At 53.6% G+C, this 18,981-nt stretch overlaps 1 protein-coding gene across 1 annotated transcript; it reads right to left on the bottom strand.

Moving 5' to 3' along the window:
* Positions 1 to 7,152: 7,152 nt before the first annotated feature.
* Positions 7,153 to 13,960, bottom strand: LRFN1 (leucine rich repeat and fibronectin type III domain containing 1). The gene is made up of 2 exons (XM_007958476.2): positions 12,558 to 13,960; positions 7,153 to 8,059 (listed from the first exon to the last, which is right to left on the bottom strand). The coding sequence occupies exons 1-2, from the start codon at positions 13,958 to 13,960 to the stop codon at positions 7,153 to 7,155; spliced, it is 2,310 nt and encodes a 769-aa protein (XP_007956667.1).
* Positions 13,961 to 18,981: the final 5,021 nt, after the last annotated feature.

Below are 18,981 nucleotides of genomic sequence, written 5' to 3'. Positions count from 1 at the left end.
GTACCAGACACGTGTGTGCAGAGCCTCCAGATGAGTCCAGCCCCCATGGAGCAGAGACAAGCCATCCCTGATGTATCCTGATCAAATCCTTGAGCAGAGAATATGCAAACATCATAAAATGATCTTTGTTTTATGCATTAAGTGTGGTTTGTTAGGCAGCAACGGATAATTGGAACAGTGTGACAGCCATCAGGCCATCACAATCCATTGTGAAGTATGTCACAAGACATTTATGACCAAGAGTAACCCACTCAAGTTTCTGAATGGTTGACTTTTTGGCATATTGTAAGAGTTTCAGAATCATCCTAATACTCCCATAACTCACTCCTTTAAGGAACTCTGGTGCTGCAGTGCCTAAGGCATTTGACTGCTAACCAGATGGTTGGGAGTTCACACCCACCAGCCCCTCCACAGAAGGAAGATGGGGCCATCTACTTCAAAAAGACTTACCACCTTGGAAACCCAATGTGGTTTGCCATGTGTCAGAATCAACTCAATGGCAGTGTATTTGTTCTTTGGTTACATTCTTGAGTGTTTTCTTATTAAGAGACAATGGGCTGGAGATATAACTATACACTAAGAACTCCACACAACTCCACAGCCACTCCCACTACATCACAAAGTTTGTCAGTGGCAGATTCCATGGGTTCACCACTCCACAACAAACATTTCCCCTTTCTCCTTATTAAATGAACCCCAGTTTGGATGGGAGGGAATCAACAATGTGCCTGGCCTAGGGCATGAATTTCTTTCTCCTTCATCCAATACCTGTATTCCCAGAATCCCTTGCAGCATGGGATGCCCATGAAATTAAAGGACTTCTTAAATGAATTAATTTATGCAAAATATTTAAAACAGTGCTTGGCACAGAGTAAGCCCCACATAGATGTTTGTTATCATGACTGTTATTGTTATTTAACTTTTTTCTTTCCTTATATAAAGGAAACCCTTTTCTTCACTTCCCTTCCTTCCTGCTTAGTTCATTGGAATGAAGATAAGAGATCTAGACCTATGACAGTCATCTTGTGACCATGAGGCAATAAGCCTAGGATACGAAGCAATCATTCTGAGGAAAGGGGAGCAAAAGAGTAGAAGTGTGGGTCCTTGGTGACACCGATAAATTATTTCACCAAACCTCAGCATCTCCTAACTCCAGACTTATTTTGATGAGGTAACTGCATGTCTTTAATGCTTAAGTCATGTTAATTAGGTTTTGTTTCTTGCAGCCAAATGCATTCTCATAAATCCATCTCTGTATTCCCAGTGCCAAACCCAAAGAGGGTGGTCAATTAATATTTAATAATAAAAATTTGAATCATATAGGACATGACTGAGTTCAGGCATATGACCCTCATTGATTATGGGTGTTGCAATAAAAATAAGGTTGCAAATCTCTGCTTTGAAATGCTGAGACTGTAGAGGGGATTTTGAACTGGATGTATTATGGTTTTGCCTGCCCAGCATCCACTTCTGGTAACAGCTCTTCAATTGTCCTTTGGGAATGACCCACTCTTCTGCTCCCCATTTAGTTGGACGCATGATTCAGGCTTGACCAAACAGACCACTCTGTCTCCAGAGTGCCATGACAGGCCTTCCTTTGCCCTCTCTCGTGACAGCTTTTGCATAGCTGTCCCACTGCTTGGGACATGTCTCACTACTCTCCCACCACCTCAAAGTCTTCTCCTGGCTAATATCCACCTGTTCCCTACGTCTCAGCTTAATATCACCTCCTCCTCTTCCAAAAATCCTTCGGAGTCATGCACCGGGCTTCTATTGCTTTCATATCCCCAATAAGCTATCACATCCTATTTTCCTGGCAACTGTTTAGGTTGAGCCATACAAAATTACCAATATTATATCTTTGCTGACTCACAAAAATGGCAATTTCATATTATTCAACCTAACATTTGACTGCAAACCCTTCCAGGTCACATGACCTAACACACATGACACCCACCTGGCTGATCAAAAAATTCCATTGCCACAATCAGTGCTGGAGCAGCCACGTGACTCCAATCGGGCCAATCAGAGCCCTTCCCTGGAATTTTTTATTTAAGACTGGAGGAGAAGCCATTTTGCCTCTGGGCTATGGGGCTGGAGGACTAAGTCTGTGTCTGTCAATAAATGACTATTTTCCCCACCATATACAGCTGAAGGGATGAGTCTGAGCTGAGACAAGCGGAAAGGAGAGTTGGGTGGGGAGAATGAGTCTTGGTGGAGTTCAGTGAAGGGGTCCATCCCTGAGGCCCTGGTCCCTGTAGCTTTACCCTTAATTATGCTTCCTTCCCAGACATGAAACAAATGAAAAAATGCCTCTTTTTATGCCTAATCCAGTTGAGCTGAGCTTTTGTCATTTGCCACCAAAAGACCCTAATATACTGCCTTGATCCTTCAGGCTGGGCCAAGCAGAGCCCCTGGGCTTGCTTGTGCCTCCTCCATCCCAGACCCCACCCTCTGCCTGTACTGCCCCAATCCCAGCCCAATTGCCCAGAACCATCCATCTGTCTGAGCTCCAGAAGAGCAGGGCTGGGGGCTGTCTTGGCCTCTGCTGTGTCTCCAGTGTCCAGCACAGGCCAGGCTCACAGCAGTTGCTCAAACATTCCCCTGGGATGATACCATGCCCTCTCTCACCTGGGGTACCTGTTCCTTAGCTCTGAAACTCTCAATTTTCAAAAACAAGCAAGTCATTGGCATTGACAAATGCTTTTCTATTAACAGGGAAGGAGAGTGAACGGGTGTCATTCAAAGGGCCAGACCAGGGACCACGAGAGTCCTGAACATGCTGGTGTGTGGATGCCAAGTTCGCAGGTGGGCATTTCTGCTTTCACTTTGAAGATAAGCACATTCTATGCCAAAGCTGGGGTCTCCACAGAAATCAGGCCACATACGTCCCTGCTGAAAACACTCCTATGGCAACGTAACTCCACTCTCCGCCTCTGCCTTCACACGGCCATCTTCCCTCCGTCTCTCTGTGTCCACATGGTGTTCTCCTCTCCGTGTGTCTCTTTATCTCTTCTCTTTTTATAAGAACACCAGTCATATTAGACGAGGGCCAAACCTGAAGCTTGACCTCATGTTAACAGATAACATCTTCAAAGACCCTATTTCCAAATGAGGTCACATTCACAGGGGGTCAGGACTTCAACAGATCTTTGTGGAGAATACAATTCAATCCTTAACAATAACTATGGTAGTTAAGGTTGTGTGTCAACTTGGCTGGACCTGGTTTTGAGTGGCTGGACAGCTGGATAGGAGCTCTGGTGGTGTACTGCCTAATGCATTTGACTGCTAACCAGAAGGCTGGTGGTTCAAAACCATCAGCTACTCCTCGGAAGGAAAGTTAGGCAATCTACTTCCATAGTGATTCTGCCTTGGAAACCCAAGGAGGGGTCGCTATGAGTTGGATCCGACTCAACGGCAGTGTGTCGGGTAGCTGGATGTAGTTATTCCCCATGATGTAATGATGATAATCAACTCCATGGTGGAAGCTACTGGAGCAGCTGAATAGCTGCCTTAGGGATGTGGTCTGCTTCCAGTAGATAAGAAGAAGCGTTGAGGAAGGTGTCTAGCTTTTGGCATGCTTGGACTCAGCATGTAGCTGAGTCTTCATTCAGCAGCCTGCCAGTCTTGGGACTTTCTCTGCACTTGAACTAGTGGGCTGACATGTTGTTTGGTAATTTTGCAACTGTGTCGTTTTATTTGTCAACCTTGGGTTTGTCAGCCTCAGCACCCAGGAGCTGGCTGAGTTAAGTGACACCTCTAGCTTCAGTGGGCAGGGAGCAAGAGGCAGAGCTGAAGCCCGAGGTCAAGGGACTTTTACCCAGCCTCTAGAGCTGGCACTTTGAACTCAGACTTTTAGCCTCCTAAACTGTCAGAGAATAAACTCCTGTTTGTTGAAGCCATCCATATTTCTGTTAGAGCCATACTCATTGTCACGGAGGTGATTCTGACTCACAGCGACCCCCGTTGGACTTCTGAGGCATTAAATCTTTACACAAGTAGATTGCCACATCTTCCTTCCACACAGTGGCTGGTGGGTTTGAACTACCAACCTTCTGGTTAGCAAGTAAGTACTTTAGGCACTATGCCACCAGAGCAGCACTAGAAAACCAAAACAGCACCCTTGGCTTCCCACAGCTCGGAGAATAAAACCTCTCCTCATCACGGCCCACAAAGCTCGGCAGAATGTGCCTGTCCCATCTCCTCTCTCTCATACAAGCACCCACTTCTCCCTCAGGGCCTTTGTACTCACTGTTCCCTTTGCCTACAATGCTTTTCCCTGGCTCCTCCCACAGTAGATTTCTTCAGTTCCAACACCACTCAGCTCGCCCTAAACTAAAGCAGGCCTGTCTGCCATTCCCTGCCTGCTCACCCTGTTCTCATTCTTAGCATGGCACTTAGTGACCATTAGACAACTCTTTCTTACTTGTTTACTGTCTCTCCCTCTAGACCATAAGCTCCATGGGACAGGATTTTCTTATTTTGTTTTTGTTCGTTTGCCTATTTTGTTCATTGCTGTGTCCTCCACACAGGGCTGGGTACAAAAGCCATGCTCAATATATCTTTTTCAAGTGAATCAGAGATAGAAGATTTGTAGGCAGACAGCTTACCTACGTGACTCTGTGGGTAACTGGCTGTATGATCTTGGCCAAGCTACTTAACCTCTCTGAGCTTTAGTTTCCTCATCCGGAAAATTGGGTCTACACACTACACGTGGCTGTTGCAGGGTTTAAATTCGACCGTGCTTATCTGAGTAACTCCCATCTCGTGAGCACCATGTGCCAGGCAGCACCGTGTGCCAAGTGCCGGGTTGCCTGCTCTGTCTTTGTGTATCGGGGAGGGTTTGTGAGCACAGCGCCTGGTGTGTGGGAAGCCCTCAGTCCCCAAGAGTGGAGAGTCGTGATGACTGAGCCGAGCGTGGCAGGGCCACTGGGTGAGGGAGCCTCCTGGCCTGCGATTCTGCTGCCTCTGTCCTGCTGCTTCCCACCTTGTCTGCCCAGATCCAACCCCCTCCCTTCCTGCTCTCTGTTTCTATTTCGGTCTTTCTCTCCTCTTCCCCAGGCCTCAGGGGGCCCCTGGCTGGCAGGAAGCCTTCCTCCTTCCTCCATCCCCAGGATCAGAAAGGAGCTTCCATGGCGAGGCCCTGCAAGGGCTGGGGTGCCGCTTTACCCAGCCTCTCGGGAGAAATTCCCATACCCACCCACCCTCTGTGGCCCAGAAGACCCTGTCCTCACCTAGGATCTCTGAGAGTCTCCACCTGACTCATCCAAACACTGAGCTCTCCGTCATTGTCTTCCCACCAGGCAGACTTTGGGTAGTATTTGAGTAGGGTCACTGAAGCCATTCCCAGCCTCCAGACAGAGACCCCAAACACAATACAGCATAGTGGTGAGGAAGAGATCTGGCAAAGCTCTGCTGTGTACTCACTGGGCAATATAGTCACCAGCCGTGGGGCAAGTGACTTCAGCACTCTCTGGCCGAGACTTAGCTCTGTTAAATGGGATCATGGGTATCTACCTTACAGTTGTCGGATCTCAGTGACACGAGCTGTGCTGACCACAATACCTGTGTGTGACAGGAACATTCAAAAACTGTTTCCAAAGACCACAACTCACTGCCGGTCAGTCTGTTCCGACTCATAAGTGACCCTTCCTTGGGTTTCCAAGGTGGTGTCTCTACGGAAGTAGATTACACAGTCTTCTGATGAGTGGCTGGTGGGTTTGAACCGCCAGCCTTCTGGTTAGCAGCCACCAAAGCTCCTCAAAACCTATTTAGCAGCAGAGTATTAAGAGGTTAAGTGTCCAGACTCAGAAGCCACGCTAAACCCCAAACCAAACCCATTGCCATCAGATTCCAACTCATAGTGACCCTATACAATGGAGCAGAACAGGCCCAAAGGCTGTCCAAGGCTGTGATCCTTACTGCCACGCACTGTCCCATCTTTCTCTCCCAGAGCAGATGGCAGTTTCAAACCACCAGCCTTTTGATTAAGAGCCCAGCTGCTTAACCAGCCTGCTATCTGGGCTCCTTAAAAGTCCCACCACCTTCTGTGTAACCTTGGGCATGCTAATTAACTTTCCTGGACCTCAATTTGCTCACCTGTCAAACAGGGTAACTCGTACCTTCTAGGGTTGTTTTGAGGATTAAATTTTTAAGACGGAAAGTGCTTGGAACAGTGCTTGGCACATAGTAAGCAGTAAGTGTTATTATAATTTTATTTTTATTATTCTCCCATCTCTCAAGAGATAGGAGGAGCCTGTCTGCCAGTGTCCCAGGCCATCCTTCCTGCAGCCTCACTTACATTCCTTATGCTGCAATCTAGGTCACCTTCCCCCAACCCCCAAGACACACACGGACACACACAGAGGTCACGCAGAGCGGCCTCAGACACAGAAAAAAGTTTAATTCTGCTGCGGCGTTGGGTCCCGGCTCCGGTAGGGAGAGGGATTTGGTTTTGGATTTTGTTCGTGTGGGGATTTATTTGGGGTTCGAGGAGAGAATAAGGGAGAGTCTGGTCCTTCCAGTGGGCCCTGCCCGGGAGACTGTGTAGTGTGGAGGGGAAATCCCGGAGACAGGGAGCCCGGACAGGAAAAAAAAAAAAAAAAAAGGGAGGACAGCGGGCGAAGAGACGACGACGGACAGAGAAAAGGGAGACAAACTGGAAAGGACAGAGACAAACGAGAGGATCAGAGGAAGGGGGACCCCAAGCCAGACCCGACGGGACCAAGGAGAGGTTGAGGGTTGGGGGCTTTGGAGGCGACGCGGGACAGAATAGGATCTAGTCCAGCCAGATACAAGAAATGGGCCCCTCGTCCCTGCCCCGGGTCCCGGGCGGGGGGGAGGGGGCTCGTGTCTCAGTGCTGCAGTGTTGGGGGGGCCCTGCCCCTCCCCGCGCTTCGCTGTGTAAGGCACCGGCTCCAGCAAGGTCCGCGAGCGCGCGCGGGGGGAGGGGCAGGAGGGCGCGTGGGAGGGGAGCCCAGCGGCCCGCCCCCTTCCCCAGGGCGCGGGGGCGTGGCTTGAGCCGCAGCCCGCCACCGCCCCGCCCCCTCCCGGGAAAAGGAGGGCGCGTCGGTGTCTCAGCCGACGTCTTTGCGCTGCCTCTCCCCCTGTGTCCTGCTCCGGCACCCAGGCGTCCCGGCGCCTGCCCGCCGCTCACACGGTACTCTCCAGCATCCATTCGGTGCTGGTAAAGGCCAGGCGCGCCCTAGCGGAGCCCAGCCCCAGGTCTCCGTCCTCCCCGGCCGCGCCCGCTCCGGCCCCGTCCAGGTGCGGCGTGGACCGGTGGCGCTTTGTCCGCCGGGCGCGGCGCGGGTAACTGTGGCTCTGGAAGAGCGCCCCATAGTCCCCGTCGAACGAATAGCGCTGCTGCGGCCTCGGCCGGGCCGAGGCTCCCCCAGGAACCAGAGCCAGCGTGGGGGGTGCAGAAGTCGGCGGCCCCAGCGCCCCGGAACGGCTTCTCCGTGGGCCAGAGGCAGCCTGAGGCTCTTCCCCAGAGGTCTCCTCAGATGGCAGCAGACACAGCGAGGTGGCAGAGCCGCCCAGAGAGCGTCCAAGGACCGCTTCCGATTCCGTCGAGGCCGCCTCCACCGCCGCACCCTTAGCCTCAACGGCTACTGCGGCAGCAGCTGGGGACACCACCTCTCGCAGCGCCTCGTAGCGGTCTTGCGTCGGAGGGGGCGGGGCCTGAGAGGCGCCTGCGCCGTTGGTCTGCGAGCACACGTGGCTGACGCGTGGAGGCGACCTGGAGGTACCCTTAACACGGCGGCCATCCCCATCACCATAGACTTTGTAGCGGATCATGAGCAGAACAATGAAGACGAGGACTGAGGCGACGATGACGCCCCCAATGGCGATGATCATGGTGCCGCCCAGGAAATGAGCCCGCAGGGGGCGGCAGGGCGCCGGGTCCCCAGCGGTGGTGAATTGCACACAGCCCACCACGCGCGTGGCCGGCAGCGCCGTGGCCCCGTCGTCGTAGACAGCCAGCACGCACAGGTCATAGGCACGGCCCGCTGCCAGATCATTCACCAGGAAGGTCTGGCTGGTGGACGGGATCATCCTGCGGGAGAAGAGGGGATGATGGAGTGATTAGCCCTCACTCTGGACCTTGCTCATGCATTTCCATGCCCCACCCATGGTGGCCGGTGCTCGGTGGAGACCAAACCCCTACCTGTGTCTCACCCCTTACTGGGACAAAACCATGTTCAAGCCCCTCATCAACCCGTTCCCACCCTTTGAGAACCATTGCTATAGGCCACGCTCTTTTGTGTGCATGCCCTCCCCCCCTTCTGTTAGGCCTTCTGGCTCTTTCACCACCTACCGGGACTCTAACTGCCATCCCTATTCACTCATCTGCATATTCTAGCTCCTGTAAAGGGCTTGTCCTGTAGGCTACATCCCTTGATTTTATACCCTGCCTTCAAGAGACCTGGCCCCTAAGGGTATCTCATCCCCCTACTAGGGCTGCTGTCAGTCAAGCACCCTCAGCTATATATTTCCATGCCTCAGGGGACTGCCTCTACAGGCCACTCCCCCTTATCAGCATGGCCCACCCTCAGGCTGCTGGGTAGCTCCCACAGGAGCAATGGGCATGTTCTTCCTTGGTTTCCACATATTCCTGCCTGCCCTTTGGAAGGAAGCAGGCCCCAATTTTGGATTACCAAGTTGGGTCCATCGCCTACGGGATCAATTTCCAAGCCACTCATCTACATGTTCCCACCTTTTAAGGTACCAGTGCTATAAACCATACCCCTCCAAGCCACAATCCCCGTGACCCAATCCGATGGGTCCTTGCAGTGCCCAGGACCTTGTCCAGCCTTTGCATGCTCTGCTCCTTGTCCAGCTGTTAGAGGCAGCCAGCCCTCCTGTCCCTGTGCGGCCAGCAGTCCCTGAACCACGTCGCTCCCCTGCTCTAGGCCCCTCCCTCCAAGTGCAGAGCAATGCAGAAAAGTGCTTCAGCTGCCAGACTGCCTAGTTCTGAATCTCTCCGCTATAATTTAACTAGTTCTGTGACCTTCAGCAAGTTTCTTAATCTCTCTGTGCATCGGTTTCCCCAGGTGGGAATAATGAGAGTTCCCACATCATAGAAATGGTGTGGGGATTGAATGAGTTAACATATATCCAAACCAGGCACTCAGTGATTTCAACATTGTTAGGTGATACTTCATCTCACACTCCACTGTCAGTTACAGCTTCCCATCTGTAAGACCCACCCTCTAGAGCGACTAGGCCTTGCCCCCCCAGTGTGCACATCCTTTGCACACTATCTTCACAGATCTAAGTGACCACGTCTATATCAGGATTGCTATAAACCCCCCCCAAAAAAAAAACTCACTGCCATCAAGTAGATTCCAACTCATAGCGACCCACACTGGGTTTCTGAGGCTCAGTCTTTACAGAAGTAGATCGCCCTATCTTCTTCCGCAGAGCAGCTGGTGGGTTTGAACCACTGACCTTCTGGTTAGTAGCCAGATGCCTTATCCACTAGGCCACCAGAGCTCCTTAGGACTGCTATGTTACGTGTTGTTATGTGCCATAGAGTCAGACCCGACTCATAGTGAACCCTGCTCGGGTTTCCGAGGCGATTATCACTACGGAAGTAGATGGCCCATCTTCCTTCTGAGGAGTGGCTGGTGGGTTTGAACCACCAGCCTTCTGGTTAGCAGTCAAGTGCTTTAGGCACTACACCACCAGAGCTCCTCAGGACTGCTGTGGCCCCACCAATTTGCATGCCAGCACTCAGTCTCACCTTGTTCTCCTCCAACAAAGCCCACTATTTTTGAGGAAATGGGCTGCCACCAGGCAGAGCAAGCCCCACCTCCTCTCAAGGCCACACCCCCATCTGCACAGGCCTTCTTACTTCTCAGAAGATTTACCTTCCCTTCTAGCAGGGCCACTGCTGGTCCTGAAGCCCCACCCATTACCCCACCTCCAGGAGCTTCTTCCACTACCAAGAGCCACCCTCCATCCAACTGAAAGACCTGAAGTAAGGGCCCACCCACTTTTCCACTCTGCCCCTGGCTGCCATTCCACAGACTCACAGCCCGGTTCCAACCATCCTTGCCTCCCCCGGCTTGGAGTCTTCTTCCTCTCCCTCACCTGCCCTCTCAGGTTGCCCTGGATTCCTCTTGCTGCCTCTTCCAAAATAACCAGTTGCTAAGGGGGCTCTCTCCTTTTCAAGGACAGAGACTGGCTCCTTAAGAGGCCTGAGCCCTTGTGCCTCTAATTGGCCGCAAGGCCCAAGCAAGCAGCTGAGCAGGCTTCTGATTCGTTGTCACCTCCACCCATGGCAGCAGTGAGTATGTTAACTCCTGCAGCGCCACAGCACAGACCTCTGCAAGGGAGGCTGGAGAACTGAAACTGTGGCCCTCAGGGGAAAGGAAGACTCCCAGGCTCTCCTGCCCAGCTGGGGGTGGGGAGCTATGAACAGCTGCAACATCTGGGGACCTGTGAGCATCCCTCCTCCTCCCCTCCCCCCTATGGTGGCCATAGGTCAGAGAGAGAAGGAAAATGAGAAACAGAGAAGCAGACAGTTACCGAAACCAAGAATTCTTTCCAGAGGTATCATCCATCTCCCCTCCATCCCTGCCTGGCAAATAGTAGGTGCTCAATAAATGTGTCTTCAGTGTAAAAAGGGCAGGATTAAGAGCTGGAAGGACAAGCTGTGGAATGCTGGCTGTGCTACTTACCCTGTGACCTTGGGCAGAGGGTTTCACAGCAGAGCTTCAGTTTCCCTGGCTGTAAAATGGGGTGGGGGGAGGGAATGATCTCTGCTTCATAGCAGAGTCAGGAAAACCCAATGGGGTAGCATTCCTTGGGAGGAAGTATCTTGTCAAGGTTTTTGTTTTGTTCTGCTGTTTATAAGAGCAGGCCAGTGTCCATAAGGCCACACACAGGATCTGGCACACAGTAGGCGTTTACTCCATGTGTGATGACCAGAATCAAAAAGGGGAGAGAGAGAAGGGGAATGAGACATTTCTTCAGTCAGCCAACAATGGGAGAGCACCTACTATGTGCCAGGCATGTAGCCAAGCAAGCACTGGGAAAGGTGGAGCTAGAGGTGACCAGGAGACAAGGTCCTTCCCAAAGGTAAGGAAATGGGTTGGCCCCTCTGGCACCCCCAAGTGAACTCAGGCACAGGGCTAGGTACTCAGCAGGCACTCAGCAATGTGCACGAGGGAAGCAGAGCCAGGGAGGAGATGTGGCCATGCTGCCACACTCGGCAAGTGCCTACTGGGCGCCAGCTCCATGGCCTAGAGCGGTACTCAGAAAATACTCAGATAGCAACACAGAGCTAGGCCAAGACAACAGTTCATTCTGTAACTCAAGCCTCCTTCCACTGGGCTGCAGGCTCACTGAAGGCAAGGGCTGGGTCTCCTTTGGTCTCTCTGTGGCCCCAGCACCCAGCTCAGGGCCTGGGATGGAGCAGGGGGTCAGTGACTAATGAGGGCAGGAATGAGAGGACAGACAGAAACAGAGGCCAAGGAAAGAGAAGAACAGAGCTGACAGGAGGCAGTAACTGCTGCCTGTCTACACTACATAGGTCTGTCCACACCAAGGCAATGGCTTCCAACCCAGTGCAGTTCTCATACGTCTTGTTGTCTGTTTCTATCATATATCCAGTGGGTCAGTACAGTGGCACTGGTACATGATTTAGAAACATATAACATAACAAAATAGAGACAGTCCCCAAATTATGGATGAGTTCTGTTCCTGAGTCTAAGTTGAATGTGTACATGAGTCAAAACACTTACATAGGGTTTGTATCTAATGTCAGTTAGTCAAATCTTGTCTTAGTATATAGAGTAACTTTTTATGCATAAAAAACATTAAAGAAACACTTCCAGAGACACTAAAACATCTTTAACATAATAATGTGGTAGTAATGAGAATTTTTGAGGCACATCGCAAAGAAGCGTCTGTTGGTTATCATGAGCCACTAAATGTACCTCAAATTTTTCATATAATAAATCAGCTTTATGGGAGCTGGTTCGTAACTGTAGATTTTATGTCAATCAGACATTTGTAACTCGGTGACTGCCTGTGTGCCAATATGATTGACTGACAGGGTGGACAACCAAACCCCTTTAGTGAGCAGAGGTGAAGCCCATGAGCCCAGAAGAGCACAGATCATGCCTGGCTGTTCACTGTTATGATCACACCAGTGCCCAGCCCTGGTCCGGCTCGTGTAAGTGCTGCATGCATATTTGCTGAATGACTGAGAAACAGAAAAGAGACAGAAATAGAGGGAGCTCTGGTAGCATAGTGGCTAAGACACTTGCCTGCTAACCAGACGGCTGGCGGTTCAAACCCACCAGCCACTCCTCGGAAGGAAGGTTGGGCAATCCTACTTCTGTAGTGATCCTGCCTCGGAAACCCAAGGAGGGGTCGCTATGAGTCTGGTTTGACTCGACGGCACATAACAACAACAACAACAACAACAAGCAAGTGATGGGGAAAATCAGGACCTTGGACAACTCTCTGTGGCCATCTGGAACCCTGGTTTAGCAAGGAGGCTCCCCTGAGCTCGGCAAGAGGTCCTGGGACCGCACACCCACCTGTAAACGAGGGAATCATCGGCAGAGCTGTTGTACTGGACCTGGTACATGCGGATGCCAGGCACGGGCCTCTGGGCTGGCCAGCGGATGAGCACAGAGTTCGAGGTAAGCTCAGCAGCCACGAGGCGGCGCTCAGCTGAGTCATTGGCACCAGGCCGGCCAGGTGTGGCGATGTCAGAGGAGCCTGGCTCAGTCAGAGGGGGCGGGGCAGCTGGAGGGGGTGCCATCAGTGGCAGGGGCACCACGCACACCTCCACGGGTGCCGTGGCTTCCCCGGCGGCATTGGAGGCGATGCACGTGAAAGTGCCACTGTCCCGCAAGGTGGTGATGGTGACATCCAGCGTCCCGTCCCCCCGGACCCGGGTCCGGCTTGAGTTCCCCAGCAGCCGCCCATCAGGTGCCACCCAGTGCACCACCGGCTCAGGGTCCCCAACGGCCCGGCACCGCAGGCTGACCGCCTGGCCCTCTACCACCAAGGCCCGGCCTCCTGCCTGCCGTGTGATCAGCGGGGGTTCGCACAGGAACTCCTCCTCAGGGATAGACCAGAAGTAGCGGTCAGTGAGGTGCTCAGGGGTGGCACAGGTCTCTAGGTCATCCTCCCGGGTCAGCCGCCGCAGCCACAGCAGCTCACAGTTACAATGCAAGGGGTTGCCCCCAAAGCTGACGGTCAGTGGTGTGGGTGGCTTTGGGCCCGTGCCTTGGGATCTCAGGAAAAGCCCGTCAGGCGGGAGTTTATGGAGACGGTTGGAGGTCATGTCAAGGCGGACCAGTTTGTGGAGCTGCACGAAGGTACCTTCGGCAATGTGATCAATAAGGTTGTGGTCCAGTGTGAGGGTGTTCAGGTTGACCATCTGGCCAACTGCCTCCCATGGCAGGGCCTCTAGGTTGTTGTAGGACAGATCCAGGTCCTCCACAGTGGACAGGAAGGCGTCAAAAGCAGCCGACTCCACCCGGCGGATCTGGTTGTTGCCCAGGATCAGGTGGCGGAGGTTGCCCAAGCCGCGGAGCTGGTCGCCTCGCACCTCTGCCAAGCGGTTGCTGTCGAGATGCAGGGCACGGAGGGCCCGGAGGTCGGCGAAGGCACCGGCTGCCACCTGGCCAATGGTGTTCCGGGAAAGGGTGAGGTGCACCAGGCTGGTCATGTTGGCGAAGTCACGGCGGCGGACGGCTGCGATGAAGTTGTCCGTGAGTCGCAGCTCCACGACGCGCCGGTCAATGGCCGGGGGCACAAAGAGCAGGCCCGTCTTGGCGCACAGCATGGTCAGCGTGGGCGCCACGTTCTGGCAGATGCAGCGGCCGGGGCAGGGCTGCCCGCGAGATGCCCCTGCCCAGAGCAGAAGCAGAAAGGGCAAGGTGGCAGGTGGCGGCGAGAGGAGCGCCGAAGAGAAGTGGCCTGGAGCCATGGTGCAGCGGGCAGGACAGGGGAGTGGGAGAAGAGACCTGTAAGGGAGGAGACAGGTTACCCAGGCAGGAGCACGGCCACCAGCCTCCCCACCGGAATGTCCTGCTAAAAGTCTGACCTGGATCCCTCCTTTCCTGAGGACTGGGTCATACAGGACAGTGACGGGCCTGATAATCAACCACCAGGCATTAACCATTTATAGATTCCATATCTATGAGCATATGCTGGTTGATAAACTGCCACTGCTCTACCCCTGAGCACCCTACCTCCAGGAGCCCCCCAGACCCTCCAGTGATCCCCCACCAGAGGGGTAACACTAGCCCAGCACAGTCCCTCCAGTACCCACTAGATACTCTGCAAACTCACTGCCAGCTAGAGTTCAAGGCCATGGTTTCCAAAGGCATACTAAACCAAAAACCCAAACCCGTTGCCACTGAGTCAATTCTAACTCATAGTGACCCCCCAGGACAGAGTAGAACCTCCCATAGTGTTTCTGAGGCTGTAATCTTTACAAGAGCAGCCACCTTTCTCCTTCAGTGCCCAGTGGATTTGAATTACCAACCTTCCAGTTAAGAGCCAAGCATTTAACTGCCACACCACCGAGGCTCCTTAAAGCCCTACTCCCTGGGTTCAAATGCTAGCTCTAACACTTACTAGCTGTGTGACCTCGGGCAAGTGTCTGAAGCTCTCTGAATCTCGGTTTCTTCATCTGTAAAATGGAGACAGAAACAGGCCTTAACCTCTGTGAGGATTAAAGGGCTTAATAATACAGCATACACGGAACAGGGCCTGGCACGTAAAACGTGCTCATCCATGCTGCCTATTTGACCGTCATCACGGAACATGCACCAAATATGGCATTGTGCAGTTACAAAGAACAAGTGCGAAATCAAACAGACCCAGTTCAAATCCTGGTCACCAGTTGCTAGCTCTGTGATCCCCCAAACCAACGATTTCCTGACTTATAAAATGGGAATGCTAATGGCACCATCTTCACTGGGTTGGTATAAGGATTCAGTGAGCTCATTCATGGGACCCACTGAACACAGGGCTGGGCTCGCAGTAATCACTTGATAAATGTTCGGGTGCCCCCCACTTTGGCAGTGGCAGAGAGAAACTGAAGGTGGGAGGGGCTGAGAAGACCCCACCAGAGTCTCCCTGCTCTGCTTTGGGAAGTCCTGCTCTGAGCCTGGTTTTGCCCTGGACTCTGCTGCGCTTCTAAGCAAGGGGCAGACTTTTATGCTCACGCTGGTGGGCATATGCAAGGCCTCCCACTCTCAGACACAGGCACCCATGCCTGCATGTGCACGCACACACAACACACACACACAGAGACATACATACACGCACACCCTGCTGTGCCTCTGCTCCAGGCAAAACCTTCCGGTGGGGATTCCCCCTGCGGCGGCTACAGCCCACGACGTGTCAACTCCCATCACAACATGGGGTGGGCGGGGAGGGGGGTGAAGAAGAATGGATGGGAAGGGGGCGTCCCCTGAAACTCTTTTCACCCGTCCCACCCCGTGCCCCAGCCCCTGCTGGCCCACCTGCCAGCCATCTGTGGTTTGGGCTGTGGCCTGAGGTGGTCCTCACTCTCCTGCCCATAAGGAGGGGGATGGAGGCCGTGGAGAGGGGAGACCAAGAGAGGCAGGGAGAGAGGTAAAGTGAGATGGGGAGAAGCAAGAGGAGGAAGAGATGGACTGGTAGAGAGACAGAGAGACAAGTAAAAAGAGTTTGGAAGAACAGTGAAGAGACAGAGTAAGCCTGAGAAGAGAGGAAAACAGTGAAGAAAGAAACAAGACGAAGAGAGAGAGACAGGAGGAAAGAGAGTTCCACAGAGAGACAAAAAGAGACGGAAGAAGAAAGACACGGGCAGCCCCTGGGCAGGAGGAAAACAGGCAGGCAGGGCACCCACCACCTCTCATCCCCAGCCTTAATGCATCTCTCACTCCCCCCAGGACACTGTTCTGCAGCCCTCCTGGGGTAGGAGCCCTGACCGTGAACTATGGCGTCTCTGGGGCTCAGCACCACAATCTATGAGAGGGGGGTAGAGCCTCACCTCCCACAGAAAGAGTCAGTTTGAAGGACTCTAGACCAGGTTGCCTGGGTTCACACCCCACTTCCCTGCTGTGGGACCACAGGCAAGGCGAGACTGCCCCTCTTTGGCCCTCAGTGTCCCCATATGGAAAATGGGGAGAATGGCAGTGCCTACCTACTAGGGCTGTTGTGAGGATAAGTTAGTACACCAGCATGCTTACGGCAGTTCGGGAGTACACACTGCATACATGCTATCTGCTGTTACGCCTATCACCATCATTTATTATCTGCTCTAGTTTGCGCTCAGCCACCAGCAGGTCCGACTATAAGGAGATCTTCCCAAATACAGGCACATACGTGCACAAAATGATAAACCATGCCCATTCAGCTCTCCACATGCAGGGGTCATTTCATGTCATGACACCCTCTTGAATCCTTTACTGATAACATGAGATCACGGGAAACCCCACCACTGGCCCCCAAGGCCTCTCAGCCATCTACGCCCTGAATCTACACCAGGAGCCCTCAGCCAACCATGATGCTCCTGACCTTGGCACCACCCCCAGTCTGAGGCACACCTGGTCCTCAGGACACTGCCATACCATACCTCAAACTAAAAGGCATGCTAGACCAGGCTTCCAACCTGCTCAGAACAAGCCAATTACCCCACAGTTCTCCCAGCCTGAGGCCCCACTCACCTCTCTTCAGGAAGTCAGGGCCTGGGCCAATACCTGCAAAGGAATAAAATGACCCTGTTAGCACCCTTCAGGCTCTTCTCTGGGGATCAGGTCCTGCCGTGGAGGCCAGCTCAGAAAGGAAGTCCCCGGTGTGGTCCCTCACTCAGCCTACCTGCAGCAGGCTCTGCACAGCCTCACAGGGACCCAGGGGATCGCCTCTGGACACCCAGGGGCTCTGGGCCTCAGGACTATTCACCCACCCGAACCCAGAAGTCCAGAACTCTGTCTGTCTGTCCTCTGAGTTCTCAGGAGCCCAAGGACCCTACCTCCCACTTCAGACCCAGGAGTCCAGCTCCCACTCGCTTCCTTCCTCAGGTCCCAGGAATCCAGTCCCCTCAACTCTTCCTCCTTCAAATGCAGGATTCTAGCTTCCAACTGCCTCCTTCCTCAGACCCAGGAGTCTGGACCCAGCCCTTTGCCCTTCCTCATTTAGAGCCCAAGAGTTCAGCCCCCCAGTCCTCCAGGTTCAAAGACCTGAGCAGCACGGCTTGCTGGAGAAGGCTCGGAGGTGCCCATCCATGTCATCACACCAGTGCCCACCCAGCACGTGTGGACATGCCGGCACCCACAGAAGCCCACAACCCAGGTCTCCACAGCTGGGATTCTGTGCTCCCCTCCGTGGGTACTTGGCCTGGGGTGTGAACACACTGGCCTCACAGTCCCCAAAATGAAGCCCACCATGTCCCAGCCTTGCCACATGGGCCGCAACCTCACTGGGCCCAGAAGTGGGTTTAGCCTTGTGCATGGACACAGGCTTATATGTGTGTACTGCTCTGCACATGTATTTTTAAACATACACAGTCCCACTCCCCAGAGACCAACCCTGAAGTGAATGGGCTCACAGCATAGACAGATGCAAACCCTCCAGGTTGACACACCTGCACACAAACACACATGTACAACACTGCCTTTCTTTAGCATAGTCACACCAACACACAGGGCACATGCCTATCACATATACACACTTGCACAAAGATACACAACGCAGGTGCACAAAATGCCCAAACACAGTCAAACAACTTCCCCACAATGCACTATTGCAAAGCTGATGCATACCTACACAAACAGATACACACATGGCCTCACACCTGTACACAGAAATGCAACAGTACACAGACATTCACAAGGCTGACAGACACTCGAACAAGCACACAGGCACAAAAAAGATCCACCTTTGCACACACACTTTGAGATGTTCACTCCTAACACAGGCTCACACAACAGCCCAGACCTCTGCTGGGGATTTACACATAAGATATTGAACCATACAGCAGCATAATCAACACACAGGCACTGATTCACACCAACACATGGTCATGGACACACATCCCTCCCAAGCCCAAAGCACCTGGCCCCACCTACTTCCCAGGCCAAAGAAATCCTGACAGCCCTCCCAGCTCATACTCCCACCCCCACCCAAGCCAGGCCAGAGGTCAGGGTTCAGCAAGTCAACTCTGAGGGTCCTAGAGCACCTTCCAAGCCAAGGAACTCATTCTCCCACCAGCAAGAAGCCCAAGGGTCCCCAGTCTGGCCATCTGGATGCCGGCAACTCCGGCCCCATCTGCGGAGATAAGGCCGGTAGGGATATAGGGGTGGGGTGGGTAGGGAAGAGCCTTGTGTGTGCACCCCCCCCAGGGCCCATCTGTCCATCCCTCGGCCTCTCATCCCTCCATCTGTCCACCTCCCGGCTGCCCATCCCCCCCCACCAGCCATCGGGAAGCTGAAGACATGGCCGTCTCCCCCAAGGACCGCCGAGGGCCCCCCCAGCTGACATGGACCGAGGGAGCGGCGAACTCCCATCCCCCAAACCTACACAGAGGCCTGGAGCCACATCGCGACGAGCCCCAGCCCCCGGCCGGGAACCCGACGTGGACGCAAAGACACACACCCTCGGAGACATACAACCCGTAGACAGAGAGACAGACAGACACACACACAAACGGACACCCCAGCGGGAACAACCGGTTACACAGACCCATGGATGGACATGCAGCCCGGACACAAACACCCAACGCAGCTGGCCGCGCGCACACACTCGCTGGTGGGGGGGCTCACACCTGGGCACACAGCCCACGCACACACACCTGCACACAGCCCCTCCGATGGGCGTGCGACAGCCCCCCAGACACGCAGCCGGAGGGGCAGCCGCTCGGGCGGACACACACGCACGGCCGGACACACAGCGCGGATCGACACCCAGCACACACCCGGATGGCCACACAAGCAGGGCGCCGCACACGCCGGCGCC

This window comes from Orycteropus afer, unplaced genomic scaffold (genome assembly GCF_000298275.1).
Source record: "Orycteropus afer afer isolate SDZICR_OR568_19922 unplaced genomic scaffold, OryAfe1.0 scaffold00989, whole genome shotgun sequence".
NCBI lineage: Eukaryota > Metazoa > Chordata > Mammalia > Tubulidentata > Orycteropodidae > Orycteropus > Orycteropus afer.
Note: the sequence above shows the minus strand (reverse complement) of the source record. Positions and strands in the feature narration are given on the sequence as shown.

Coding starts and splice junctions, on each gene's coding strand:
- LRFN1 (XM_007958476.2), bottom strand. CDS start 13,960: ATGGCTCCAGGCCACTTCTCTTCGGCGCTCCTCTCGCCGCCACCTGCC. Junction 8,060..12,557: donor GATGATTCCCTCGTTTACAG/GTGGGTGTGCGG, acceptor CTTCTCCCGCAG/GATGATCCCGTCCACCAGCC.